The sequence below is a fragment of the Phascolarctos cinereus genome, unplaced genomic scaffold, assembly GCF_003287225.1.
Source record: "Phascolarctos cinereus isolate Bilbo 61053 unplaced genomic scaffold, phaCin_HiC Scaffold_7;HRSCAF=346, whole genome shotgun sequence".
In the NCBI taxonomy this organism is placed as follows: domain Eukaryota; kingdom Metazoa; phylum Chordata; class Mammalia; order Diprotodontia; family Phascolarctidae; genus Phascolarctos; species Phascolarctos cinereus.
In genome coordinates this window covers 60,521,313-60,536,407 of record NW_027556180.1, presented here as the reverse complement: position 1 = coordinate 60,536,407, position 15,095 = coordinate 60,521,313, and the positions used below count along the sequence as shown (strand labels likewise).

The 15,095-nt window shown below is 40.1% G+C and overlaps 1 protein-coding gene across 1 annotated transcript in view; it reads right to left on the bottom strand.

Moving 5' to 3' along the window:
- DOCK10 (dedicator of cytokinesis 10) overlaps positions 1–12,722 on the bottom strand; it is a 364,408-nt gene extending 351,686 nt beyond the window's left edge. Inside the window, 1 exon segment of the mRNA XM_020975484.2 lies at positions 12,494–12,722. Coding sequence (XP_020831143.1) covers positions 12,494–12,619 — 126 coding nt within the window. The 5' untranslated portion in view covers positions 12,620–12,722.
- Between the last annotated feature and the right edge of the window lie 2,373 nt (positions 12,723–15,095).

Below are 15,095 nucleotides of genomic sequence, written 5' to 3'. Positions count from 1 at the left end.
CAATTTGAAAATAGGTAACAAAAGACATTGGCCAGTTTTAATTGATCAACTATGCCTGCGATTGTTGAAATAATTATATTAGGAATGCTTTTTGAGCCCTTTTCATTGTCTTGCTTTCAAATAGACTTTAATTTAGTCCCTATTGTTAATTTTACTTTGTCCATTTTTGTACCTGAAGTAACCAGATGCCTGGCTGAGTAATATCAATAATCTAAGATAATAAAGAATACATAAACTGAACCCTTAGAAATGAATAACCCAAAATTTAACATTACAAATTTTTTTAAATGGTCTCTTAAACTTGGTCTATCAAGTCTTCCTATTTCAGGGGCAATTATATCCACTTTTTAACTCAGTTGATAAATCTTAACATTTACAAAAGAGGTGTTTTTTCTCCCATGCTTCTAACCCAACCATATTTGTTAAATTTCATTAATTCTACATCATTTAATGTAGGTCAACATGTCAAAGCAAGCTAACATGCATATTTCTTTCTAGTCCACTGGCATTACTCAGGAAGATAAAAGAATCCAGCAGACCTTATTTCAGTAGAAAAAAAATCTCTCATCTCTAAACATAATAAAAAATCATGACCACAAAAGAATTATTGTAATAAATATAATACCAAAACCTAATCATCCCAAGCCTTTCATGGTTGAAAATGTATTTCTATGGAAGGAAGAAGAAATCCAGAAGAAATTCAAAAGATGACTCCTTCTTTAATTGAAAGAGAATTCTTCACCAAAATCTTTAACTAATCCACTGCCAATTTGGCGTTGTAGTAAATAGCTAAGCTTCCAATCCATTGCTAGTAATAAAAGACAAATGTACTAATAATAGGTGACATCTTATATAGTGCTTTAAAGCTCACTGTATCTCACTGGGGTCTCACAATGGCTCCATGAAGTAGAAAAGCCTTATACTTTAAGCTGTTTTAAGATAACCTTAACTTCTGCAATACTACTATTGATTATTTCTCTCTTGTTAAAATGTCTTGTCTCGGCCAATGAATACTCTTCCATAATTTTATTTTATTATTCTGTTTCTAAGGTCAGTTCCTGACAGATTGTTCCACCTCATAACTCTTGGTCACTGACAGTGTGAATAATATGTCTGTGTTCATCTTCATCTTAATCCCAATTCAATCTGTCATCCAACAGTTAGTGCCTGGCATATAGCAGGCATGTAATAAATGCTTGTTGACTGCCTGAATTAAGAAAAGCACCGAGAAAGGAGTGAAAAAGGTTGCTGTGAAAAAGGTTCAAAAAGGGAGAAAAAAAAGAAAGTACTGGGAGGTATAGATGGAGGAAATTAAGAGCTGTGACAGTTTAACCTAACTAATTTTGAAAGGCAGCCTGCAGAATAAACAGAGCCTGGCTTGTAATAAAGAAAGCCTGGGTTCAAGTCACATCTTTGACACATTCAAGTGGTAGAGGAATTGCCAATCTGCATTAGTACAGGGAGTTTCCTTGTGGGAAGTTCCTTTTACTAGAGAAACCACAGGTCCAGACCAAGAAGAAATAGCTTAAATTCATGTTTATATGATGATAAGCATGATTTCAATGAAGAGGTTGCTAACTCAAAAGCACCAAAAAAACCCTTAAAAGACCAGAAAAGAAAAGGGGAATTCTAGGTGATACTTAGACAACATTTAGGAACTTCTGAATAAAAATAAATGCTCCTATGAGTTCAAATTCAGCCTCAGACACTTACCAGCTGTATGACACTGGGTAAGTCACTTAACCTTGTTTGCCTTAGTTTCCTCATTTGTCAAATGAGTTAGAGACGGAAATGGCAAACCACTCCAGTATCTTTGCCAAGAAAATCCCAAATGGGGTCATGAAAAATCAAACACCACTGAAAAATGACTCAACAAAATCCTACCTGGACCAAAATCTCCAATTAGATTGTAAGAGAAGCTCTGTTAGCTGCATTCACTCTATCGGATATGTCCTGCTTATTCCCTAACTCTTCCATGGCATTGGTACAATAGTCATTCCCTTTCTCTCAAGTGTCTTCAGTATTTCCCTTGCCATGGGATGCTGCTCATCTGCCTAGCAAACAAGTTCTGGTCTCCCCAAACTCAGGACAGGAAGCTAAGTGAAAGAGTAGGTAGTACTCTGGACCTGGAGAAAGGAAGCCCTGAGTTCAAATCTATCTTCAAATATTTACTAAGCTCTGTAACCCTGGACAATTCACTTAAACCTGTTTGCCTCATCTGTAAAATGGGGATACTAATAAAACCTACCTCATAGGAATGCTATGAGGATAAAATGAAGACTATTTCGTTTTTTATCTTCTATCCTCAACAATTAAGACAGCACCTTTTTTCCTAGTAAGTGCTTAATAAAATGTTTGTTGTACCTGAGGTCACTTATATCAGGCCCAAGATCAGGTTTTAACACCTGTTTATGTGTGCTTACTCTTTCCTACTCTTAGAAAAGCTATGCCCTTCCAGGATGCCACTGTCATAATTATATTTCATATATCTTAATACTTCAATGGACCGTGATCTCATCAATGTTGGTATTCCCTCCAGTTATTCAGATGGCAACCCATCTATACCTGCTCATCCTATGTAATTCATCCATGATCTATCATAAGTTCTCTTTTGGGGTGCCACCAACTTGTTAGGGGGCTTTCTTCTAGATCTCTTGATATTGTATTGATCTCAATGCATGACCTCAGTGGAAAATTTGTGGAGCTGGATGAAATGACAATCAATATGGCAGCCCTTGAAGTCTAGTCATGGTGTAATTACTGCCAATTCTAATGTTAATTGGAAACAATAGGTTATTGTGTGGAGACTGTCTTAGGCCTTTTAGCCATCTTCTTTTTAAGTTCCTGTCAATACTTGTTATAGTTCTATATTTGGAATCTAGTTTCTTTTAGAACTTTGTAAGTTGTTGTATTTAAAAAAAGAAATAAAGCAATGTTAATGGCTTATTTCTGTAATTCCATTTTGAAATATAAGTTAAAGCATTAAAACAAGTTGTAAAAATAGTTTTGTAATATTTTAAACTTTTTTGGTAAGATATCATTGCTTGTATTTTCTTAATTACTGGCTATAAGAGAAGGATCCCAAAGTTTCAGTGGCTAAGGCCCCCAGAAAGTTTTATAGAATCCTAGATTTAGACTTGAAAAAGACCTCAGACACCATCCAGTCCAATTCCCTCATTTTACAAAAGAAGAAAGTAGCCAAGAGAGGCTGTTGACTTGCCCAAGATCAGAGAAAAAGAAATCATAAGATGTAGGATTTGAACGCAGGCTTTTTATTTTATTTTATTTTTTGGTGAGGCAATGGAGTGAAGGGACTTGCCCAGGGTCACACAGCTAGTAAGTGTGAAGTGTTTGAGGCCAGATGTGAACTCAGGTCTTCCTGAATTTAGGGCTGGTGCTCTATCCGCTACTCCATCTAGCTGCCCCAAACCCAAGCTTTTTGACTCGAGAGATAGTACACTTCTCCACTGTACCGAGTGGTTGTCTTAATCTACCACTAATTATTATGGTAGAGAGAATCACAGATAAATTAGGGATTTTCCCAAGGACACACAATCAGTCAAAAGAAAAAGCAGGCTTAAAATCCCCAATTTAGGAATGTTTTTCTAATTCTTTTTTAAATGATGGAAAACATAATCAAGTCAATGACAGATACATTAAAGTTATTCAAGAATGACACATGAGATAGAAGTCTTCCTACTGGTGGGAAGGGGCTTGTCAAGAGAGACTAAAGGATCACTGTTAACAGAAGTGGGTTAATATCCAACATGAACTTTATCTGCCTCCAACTATTGCATAGGGAAGGAGGGAAGGGAACAAGAATTTAAGTACCTACTCTGTGCCAGAGACTCATTTGATTCTAATAACCCCAGGAGGTAGTGTTATTATTATCCTCATTTTACACATGAGGAAACTGAGGCAGACCAAGGTTAAATGACTTTCCTGAGATCACAGAGCTAATAAATGTCTAAGGCAAGATTTGAACTCAGGGCAGGCCTATTTCATCACCTAGCTGCATTGGAACTTTGACTACTCACTACTACTTCAAAGCTGAGGATGCTGGGATGTTAACAGAATTGGTCTTACTATAGAACCACTTACTACCTCTCTCCATATGCAGGAAGTTGGGCATTCATCAATGAATCACAATAGGCAGCAAAAGTCTGACTTCTACAGCATCCCTAGTTGTTTCTGCCAGCCTTAGAGGTATCTCAGAAATAACCCTGGCCATATCTATGGAGCAAAAAAGCAGGAAAGGATTTCCCCTCCCTTAAACAGGACAAGGTATCAGTCAAGCAGCTGTACAGAGGAAGTAGCAGCAAAGAGCACCTCACACCTCTCAGCACTTTCTGACTCTCATCCTAGTCACTCTCACAGCTATTCTTTTTTACTGAGTACCAGTAATGTGCCAACCAACCAATAAAAAAGATTTATAAAGTGCCAACTATGTGTCACTAGGCACTGAAGATACCAAAGCAAAAAACAAGAGTCCCTCCCCTCAAGAACCTTACATTATATTTTTGAAGACACCATGCATGCATACAATCAATCAATCAATAATCATTAAGCATTTACAAGTCTGTAAGCCCATGGGGACACGAATAAAAGCACAAAAAAAGTAGTCTCTGACCTTAAGGAGTTGTCATTTTGATGTGGAAGATAATCTATGGGTAAATTGGTACATACAGAGTGTTCCAAGAGTCTTAATACTACTAAAGCTTACAACTGCATTAACACTTTTGGAAAAGGAACAAGAGAAACACAAAAGAGAATTAAGGTTGCCTTGGAGGGGAAGGACAAAATACGATGTGTTCCAAAAGTCTTAGTGAAATTTTAAACTCAAATCTTACATGGCTTTGATGCTTCTATCCCATGTGTCATTCTTACAGAGTTTGGCTGTATCTGTCACTGCCCTGATTATGTTTTCCATCCTTTAAAAAGAACCAGGAAAACACTCCTGAACTACGGATTTTAATCATGCCTCTTGTTGTGATTGATTGTGTGTCCTTAAGAAAATTCCTAATTTATCTGTGACTCTTTGCCATAATGAGTGGTAGATTAAAGGGAACCACTTGGTACCCTGTATATTCAAAATAAATAAACGATAATTTGAAGAGAAGCACTAGCATGTGTGTGTGTGTGTGTGTGTGTGTGTGTGTGTGTGTGTGTGTGTGTGTGTGGGTGTGTGGCCAGGGGAGATGTATCTTGTATAAAATGGAGACTGAGCTGAGATTCTCAAGGAAACTAGACATTCTAAGAGATGGAAATGAACAGGGAGGACATTCCAGGAATGTGGGATGTCTTGTGCAAAAGCAGAGAGACAGAGACACAAAGAGCAGAAAGACACACAGAAACAGAGAGACAGATTTAGAGACACAGAGAAACAGAGACACAGAGAGATAGAGAAAGCAGAGACAGAGAAAAAGCAAGAGAGAGAGAGAGAGACAAAGAGACAGAGACAGAGAAAGGGAGACAGAGAAACAGAAAATACATACACACAGAGAAACAAACACACAGACAGACAGAGACACAGAGAGAGAGACACACAGACACACAGAGACACAGAGAGACACAGAGACAGAGAGACAGACACACACACAGAGATAGACAGAGAGGGGAGAGACAGACAGAGAGAAAGAGAGAGACAGAGATAGACAAAGACAGACAGACAGAGAGACTGAGGGTTGTGTATGAGGAACGGCCAGGAGCCTGGTCCTGTGGAGGACCCAAAAGACTTATTAGTCACATTGGCCTTTTATGTTCTTCTCAGAAGAAAGGGAAAAAAAAAGTAAGATACCAAGGCCACGGAAACTGACAACTGATAAGCATATCTTAATGCCTAACCCCTCTTCTTTCTGCCAACTTCTGACTTCCTCCTCAATCATCTCTTTTTTTTCTCACTCTCAGTCTTCAAACTAACTTTTACAGTCACTCTCAGAAGTCAAAACCATTATTTAGCATGAATCAACACTAACCACACCAGCCAGATACCTTCATACAAGTTTGTATTGACTTTCTCAACAGAAAAAAGGCTAATTGAATTTGTGTGAGACCTTGAGCAAGTGATTTCCACAAAAACAAAACTACCTGCCTTTGAAGAGCATTGTCAGAAGGAAAAAAAATTGTGTAAAGCTTTGACCTTCTAACAGATAGTCTCTTAGTTTACATTTTGCTTTTAACCTTGTTTGAGAGCTGACATTAAAACTAGAGCTTTTATTTTCATTTATGTCATTTTCTGCCCTTTTTTTCTTTTGAACTATTCATAACATATGACCTTGGGAAACTTATTATTTTGGGAGCCTCCCCTCAGTATTTTGAAAATAAATTTTTATTGATATTTCAGTTTCTCATATCACTCTAGTTATCCAAAGTATCCCTTCTCCTGCCCCTCCCAGAGAGTCATCCCCCTCAGTATTTTTAAAAATCTCTACTTCCCTCACCTAATAAAATCTCACTGCCCATTTGGGTGTTTTCACTGCTTGTGTGTTTCTTACTTATTAGTCAAGATGTGGCCAAAATATTATGATAAATAAAAATTATTTTCTAGAAGACACAATGGCATGTCCCAATCTTGTACACACATATGATACATATGTATATACATACATACATACAACTTTAAGTATGACTATATGTATATAGTACATGTACATATATATGTTTTATATAGAGGATATGCCAAAAGTCTTTGTTGTTCAGTTTTAAGATATTAAAGCTTATTACATATTTCCTATATTAAAACATGTAATATGATATGTGTGATATGCAACATATGGTACAATTACATATGGTATGTAATAATGCGCCATAATAGCATGTCATATGCTATATATAACATGCATATGTAAAATGCATAATATGGGATATTACATATTCAGAATATGTAATGCACGACATATGTGATATGTGATATACAGTATATAAAGCTATAATATGACATTATATCAGATATTACTTATATGTTGCTTGCCATATATAGTATCAGAGATGATATACATGATATGTAATGATCAGGAAATATATCACATATCACATATAAGCTTTATTACCTTAAAACTGAACAACAAAGACTTATGGTACACTATATTACAAATGATGAATACATATATTACATATGATATATGATATACTACATATGATATATACATATACCATGCCCACATCAACATACATGTGTGCCTACACACATGCATACACATCTACATCTATTACCTATTCCTATCAATCTAACATCTATCCATCTCTATCTATCCATCTATCTGGTTATCTACCTACCTCTATCTGTCCATCCACCTATCTAGCCACATCCATCCATCCATCCATCCATCCATCTATCTATCTATCTATCTATCTATCTATCTATCTATCTATCTATCTATCTATCTATCTGTCTGTCTGTCTGTCTATCTATGTGTCTGTCTGTCTGTCTATCCATCCATCCATCCATCCATCCAGGACTTGGACAAATTGCCAAGTTTGACTTAGACAGTATCCTTCGCTTTTCTCTCTTCTCTCCTCTCCTGGACTCTTCAATTATCCCCACTCCCACAAACACCTCAGAATGTCCCCAATTCTACCTAATTGGGTTCCCTGCTCCCTTCCTAGATCTGCCTTCCCTGGAAGCATTCTATCAGATCACAGATTTGGATATAGAAGGAATCGCAGTTGTCATCTAGCTTTACCCCATCATTTTACCCCTGAGCAAACAATCCCAGCAACATGGGATTTACTTGATGCCACAAATGTAATAAGCAAAAGAGCTGGGATTTGAATCTCAGTCTTCAGCCTCCAAATGCTCCCAAACTACATCTACTTTTGTGGCTTCAAGAGCAGGAACTACAGAATGAAAGGACTAAGACTTGAGTTCAAATCATGGCTCTTCTACCTGTGTTACCTGAGAAAGTAAGTCATTTAACCTTCCCAAGCCTCAGTTTCCCCATCTGTCAAATTAAGAAGTTGGACTATATGACTGACTGCTTAGGTCCCTTCCAGTGCTAAATCTATGACCCTATTATCCTTTCCTGGAATAGTAACAACAACAAAACAGGATCTGACTAAACTGATTCATACTAAAGCAGAATGACTCAGAGCCTTAATCTATCCAAAGGTATTTGCATTTTAAAAGAGGACCTTTTTAAACAAAAATAAATTCCTAATTTGTGGACTTTTTAGACATTGAAAGAGAGTGAAATGAGGAATTTTGGCCAGTGGGGGGTTCTTTCTTTCAAGACCTTAAATCATGCCACACAGGGCAATTACCTATTCTGTCTCTGCATAAAGCCAAGCAGTATATAAATTCAATCAGAATAATATAAGCCCTGGGGATATCACTTAAGAAAACATTTCTAATTATTTCAGAACTTTTGTTCTATATAGGCACACTGCAAAGATATGAACAACAAAAAGAATGAACTTGAGTTTCTTTGTGAAAAGGTTGCATGTTATAGAACACTCCACATTCTGGAAATTTTTGAAAGGTGCTAGTGGTACACATTGGATTTTTGAAAATGAGCTTATCCTTTGTCAGGGAAACAAGTATCTTTAAGAACTGCTTAGCTTAGCTCTGCCCACTCTGTAGGGTATTACAAAAGAAATAATAGCTAGCTAGCCTTTATATAGCGAATGGTTAGGTAGCATTGTTATCCACATTTTACAGATGAGGAAACTAAGGCTAAGAGAGGCTAAATAACTGAACAGTCACATAGCCAATAAGTATGTAAGGCAAGATTCAAACTTGGGTTTTCCTCATTCCAAGTCTACCCCTCTAGCTGCTATACCAGAAGTTCCATCCTTTTGCAAAACTGTAAAGTAAATGAAAATTATTTTCAATAGTATGCCTTCTCTTCTTCCGACATTTCCTAGCACCCAGAAGCCTATCCACTTTGTTGCCTTCCTAGTTCAATGCCTTCATGCTACCTACCCTTCACCATCCAAGGTTCTATCAATGCCCAATTAAATTTATCTTTTCTATAGCTCCATCTCAAGGTATTAGTGAAATAATCCTACAAATTAACCTGAGAAAATAAAAGAGCTATAGGACCATAGGGCTTTGACCCAAGTGTATTTTAATGGTGGTCTCCAGGGTATGCCTTCATCCTGATGCCAAACTAATTAGTGATTCTAATAATAGGAATTTCAGAGAACCAGCAACCCATAAGGGCAATGGAAGAGATTTGAGGCAAGAAAGACCATTTTTATGCTTCTCTAATGTCTTCTCAATTGATGATGCCTCCATTCCACCCCTGTCAATGATTGCCTCTTTTACCTAATTCTGTTTTTTTTTCCATAATCACTAATTTATTGAAAACTCTAAACAGAAAGTTTCATGAAGACATTCTTCATTTCATAAAGTACCATTCTCATCTAAACTTCGAATAACCCCCAGTATCCAGCACTATGCCCTTTAAACTTTTGGTACATAATCAGTGCTTCCTCCTGAACTGAATTGCAAATAGAAAAGAAAATGAGAAACTGTAAAGTGTGCGCGTATGAAGTCTCCAGGTTGGAGCCACGCAGTCCCAGTCTTCCAAGAAGAACTGCAAGACCTGAACTCGGGACTCCCTTGGATTTCTTCTGGAAGAAGTTGTCATTTAGTCCCCGGGGCCACTGAGGTTATAAGCCCAAATTCCAGAGGCTATAAATTCTAGTCAGAACTAAAGAATAGAGGAGAGCACAGACCCTTCAGCAACATACTTCACCAAAGAGAGTGAGATATGTTTGGGGAAGATCAAGCAGTCCATTTCAGCAGGATTTAAGCATATACGGAAGAGGGCAATATGAGATAGGGCTGAAAAGGTTAAGTTAGAACCAGAATGCAGAGAAGGGCTAGCCAGCTAAGGAATTCTGATTTCATTCAATAGCCATGGAAAGCTGTAGAAGGGCTTTGAACAGGAAAGTGACATGATTAGGTCTATGACCACAGAAAGCCAACATCTGCCCTGAAGTTACACGGTAGTAATTAGAGGAGTCAAGACTCATAGTCAGCTCTAGGGCAGTGTTCTTTCCACTGGATGGAAAAGCATAGCTGACCTCTCTTTCCTTTCATTTTCTGCCAAAGCTACACCTACCTGGATGAGTAAAAATATGTGAAATATATTGGCAAAGTCTAGGGTAGGAGTGTTGGCCAGGGTGCTGAACTAAGGAGAAGGAATTAGGAACACGACTGACTTAAGATTGTTCTTCTCTCCTCCCCCTTCTTTAATATGACTTTAAGATACATACCCTCTCCCAGAGTGTAGAAACGAATGGAAGATTTAGAGGTGTAAGAACCCTTAGAGGACATTCTTTCCAACCCCTCAATTTAGAGAGAAGTAAAATGATTTCCCTAAAGACACCCAGTAAATGGTAGCAACTGGATTGTGAACCAGGTTCTCTGACTCAAAATCCAGCTCTTTCCAATCAATGTAACAAACTGACTCTCTCTGTCCATCTGTCTGTTCATTCCTCCCTCCTTCCTTCTCCAACTGATCTTATTCATTTTGGAAGTATACTACAGGATCTGAAATCTTTTTTGGGGGGGGAGGGAAGGAGGATGAAGTATATTGAGTATGTGTGTGATGTGCATGCGATGTCTGCGAAAACCTCTGGTGGCATAAAATTAAATATATATTAAATATATTATGTATAAAATAATCTTATATGTAAATTTAATGTAATTTATAATGTAATACAACTATAATAAATTTATATTAAATAACACATATAAATATTATACACACACACACACATATTTATTACTCTGTTGGCCTATGCACAATACTCAAACTTAAAAAAAACAAACAAAAACAAAACGAAAATGAAAAGATCAGTATCAATGGGATCCCAAGCAGCATTTTCACTGTTGCTATTAATGAGTCAGGTTCTAATCCCTTTTTTTGGGCCTTAGCTTCCCTAACTGCAGCATGAACAGAAGACTTCCAGCTGCAAGATTGTGTGATTTTATGATTTTGTTTAAGAAGCAAAATGAGTAGGAAACCAGAGAGAAATTAATAATAAATGAATGTTATAAAACTAATCTCATTGGGTAATATCACAAACATTGACAATCCACCCAGGAAAGGCATTTTTGGAGGATCTTTCTTACCCTAGCTTTACTTACTATTTTATTCTTGTACTCAAGGGATAGTTTTGTTTTTCTTTTCTTACAATTCACATTTCTTTCACTGAAAATGTGCATCCTAATATCAGGACCACGTGCTGTTCCTTGACACAAGGGGTGTGTGGCAAACAGTTGAATCACTTCTGGTTAACTGCAGAACTGCAGCCATAGCAATTCAAGCAGCGAACCCCCTTGCTGCCAATTTTTGTTCTAACCCAAATGCCCACCACCCACTTTGGAGATGTGGTGCCAGCTCAGTTTCCTCCCCCTGCCAGATAATTGGCTTCCCTTCTGTTCAACTTTGTGACCTCCAGCTTTAGAGAAAATTTCTGGCTCTGGGAAATTGGCCCGGGGAGATCTTGGCCCCATTCACTCTGGTGAATGGCAAAGAGTAACACTTTATTTGACACTTAAAAAGAAGCCATTTAATTCCTACTGATATTTCCTGTCATATTTAAAAAGAAAAGCAAAATGAGCAACCAAGAGAGTCTGGCTAAAGGAGAAGCTGGCCAAGAGCACAGAATCTGAACTGGCTTGGCCTGGCATGTCCTTCTGGGTAAGCTTTAAGCCTGTTTCCCTGATAATGATCATCCCTGCCTTTCCCACAAAGATTTTGCTGCCACTTCTTTAAGGGCCCTCCTGGAACCAGGCATATGCATAGAAGGATACGGTGGCTGATTTCAGATATCTGGCCTGAGCTCCTGGCTACTCTCTCAAGGGGTTTCCCTCGGAAATCACCCAGTACTTAAAGGGCATTTCAATATGGAAGTAACTGGGAAAGTGTGGGGGATGGGAGCAGAGTTCTAGAGCATGGAAACTAGTAGAAACCACAGGAGAGTCAGTGACCCCCTACTTTTCCCTTGCCTGTCACCCTTTTCTCGGGATGTCACATGGTCTTTCTCAACACGCATACAAATGTAGAGATAATGATGAATGAGTTAATTTAGGGACGTCTTGGACTCTGTCCCCAACCAGGACAGCTGTTCTAGGCACCTGGCCAGCGGTGGGGATGGAGGCTTAGAGGACTCCCTAAAGCGAGGTAAAGCGGCGGGGCCTTGGGATCCCTTGGAGCCCCCAATTCCTCTCTAATGAACTTGATGCCACTTGACAGTCCCTCTCCCCGAGGCGCACACCCCCTGGTCTGACTGCGTTGGGTTACTCTTCCCAGGAAAGGCGGACGCTGGGGAGCCCACCTGAGTCAGAGGCGCGCGTCAGACCCCTGGACCCCCTCCCTCGGGGGAGTGGACTGCAGGAAGCAGCAGGGGAGGACGCACGCACCCCCCCACACCCCCACATCCCCCCCTTACCCTCCCTCCCACACACTCCCTGGCAGGCACAAGCACCCGCGCGCACTCCCAGGCGCCCAGCGCCCAGAGTCCAATGCCCCGCACTTACCCGCTGGTGGTGCTGCCGGCTGCTGACAGCCACGGCGGCGGCCGACGCCGCGCTGTGCCTGAGCTCGGCCGCCCCGCCGGGTCTCAGCAGGCTGCGTGTGAACCTGCGGGTCCGCTCTCCGGCCATTTAGCCCCTCCGAGCGTCCGCGCCTCGGGCACCGCTGGAGCGCGCAGCTGGAGAGGAGGCGGTCGCGCCTCCCGCCCGGCACAGTCTCTAGACCCACCCGCCTTTCAGGAAGCGGAACTCGGAGCGTTTCCCCCCCTTCTCCCTCGCTCAACTATCTAGAGGCGGTTTTTTTTCCCCTCTCCCTCTAGCTCCCCCACCCCCCACCCCACCTCCTCTCTGGCTGCAGCCGCCGCCGCCGCCCCCGCTTGTGCAGCTTCTGCGCCACTTTCCAAACTCCCCGTTGTTCTTCCTGTCATCCCCGTCCCACTCTCTGGGTTTTCTCTAGTCGTCTCCGCGGTGGCACCTCTGGCGCAGCTCTTTCCGTGCCCGAACCGTCCCGCGGTGCCACCCTTGCTCACCCTCCAGCCGTCTGACCGCGAGGGTGGGGGGAAAGGCGTGGGGAGAAAGCCTGGGGGAAGGGGGGTAACACCCACTTACACCTCCAGGGTACGGTCCTGAGAGAAGGCGTAAGGACGGCTGCTTTTGCCTCCAGTTCTTGACTGTCCAGTCCAGGCAAACTACCCTAGGCATCTGGCTAGTCTGACCTATTTCTTTTTGGTTTCGTGCTCATTCCAATCTTGGTTCGAGTAGGGGTCATGAGCTACAAATTGGCCTCTGTAGGCAGTGGGGATGAATGCAGTGGTTTCCAGTGTTAATAGAATAAGTTGGTGTATCCCTTTTAAAAATATTTGTAGTGTATCATTCGCTCTTTTCAGTGGTTCTTAACTTTAATATTCTCTGGAGCTCTTCGGGCAAATTAATGTAAGAATTGCCATATTGAGCCAGATTTGTTGTCTATCAAATTCAGAACTGGTCCTAATACACTCGAGAGAAGGTTTGTGCAAGGATAGGGTTCTCAGAAAGACCTCCTGTACCTCTACTAAACCTGCAATCAAGAAACTTGGATTCTAATCCCATCCTAAACACTCAAAGTGTGATTAGGAGCAAGAGACTCAGTTTCCCCAAGGGGCCTAATGACACTTGTAGTACCTCAGAGTTGTGGAAAATGCTAAATGTTTACCACTGTCTTTCTATTACTCCTTTCTGCATCTATATATTTCCTTCTGATATTCTATTGGTATTCTACAGCTGACATATTTAAATGGAACTCCTAATCTCTCTCCCACAAGCCACGAACACTGCTCCAAACTTTTTATTTTTGTTTATGGCACCACCTTCTATCGCCCATTTTATCTCCTTCTTCCTCAGCCCCGTAATAATCACTTATCAAGATTTTGTTTTTGACTTTCACAAAGTCAAATAACCTATTTAATTTTTTCTCTGTGCATGGTTATTTTCCTGGTTCAGGTCCATGTCATCTTTCCCCTGTATTGTTATAATGACCTCCTAATAGTCCTTCATGCTTCCCAGTCTCTCCCTTAAACAATTCAACCTCTGGAAAACTTCCAAAATAATCATCCTAAAAATTGATACTTTATGTAGTTCTTAGAGTGACGGTCAGCTTTAAGACTAGGTGGCTGTGAGCTCCTTGACGCCAGACACAGAGCAGGTAGAGAATAAATGCTTGTCGACTGTCTGCTTGGTATGATTTACATGTAGGTTTTATGGTGCTAAATTCAAATAGAAATGGATGATCACGATAGTTCCATCCAAGCCTCAGCCTTGGATCACTACTACCATGTATTGCTTTCTCACCTACACACATATTGGCTGAATGAAGGTGCAGAAAAGCATGCAACTGTTTTGACTGGGTCCACTATAGATTTATATTACATAACCTTGATGGAGTCCTTACTGTTGCTAAGCAATGGTACTATAATCCCTTTATCAACTCACTATCTCACTGTGGCTCTTCCAAACCTTTTTATCCCTCCTCAAACTTCCCAAGGCTTGCTCCCCTCCTTATCTCAGCTGAGAACCGTACCTTGATTATATTTTGCAGGAAAAAAAAATGAGGTCATTTACCATGGACTCCCTCTTCTTCCTTTATCGAAGTAGCCTGCTGTGTGAGACTGTGTGTCTCAAGTCTCTCCCCAGTACAATCCATCCTCCATTATACCACCAAAGGGATTTTCCCAAAGTAAAGGTCCAGTCCTATCACCCATCTACTCAATAAACTCAAGTGGTTCTCAGTCTCCTCTAGAATCAAACACAAAATACTGTTTGGCCTTCAAAGACCCTTATAACTTAATTCTCCTTACCCTTCCAATCTTCTTACACTTTATTCTACCACACCTATTATTTGATCCAGTGACACTTGTCTTTTGGTAGTTCCATGAACTTTTGGCTCAGGCATTTTTTCTGTCTCCCACGCTTGGAACGTTTTCCCTTCTCTGCTCCAATTACTGGCTTCTGCAGCTTTCTTTAAGTCCCTCCTTCTACAGGATGCTTTCTTCAACCCCTGTAAATTCCATTACCTTTTGTCTATTAATTATTTTCTATTTATTCTGCATATAGCTTTCTTTGTAGGTATTTG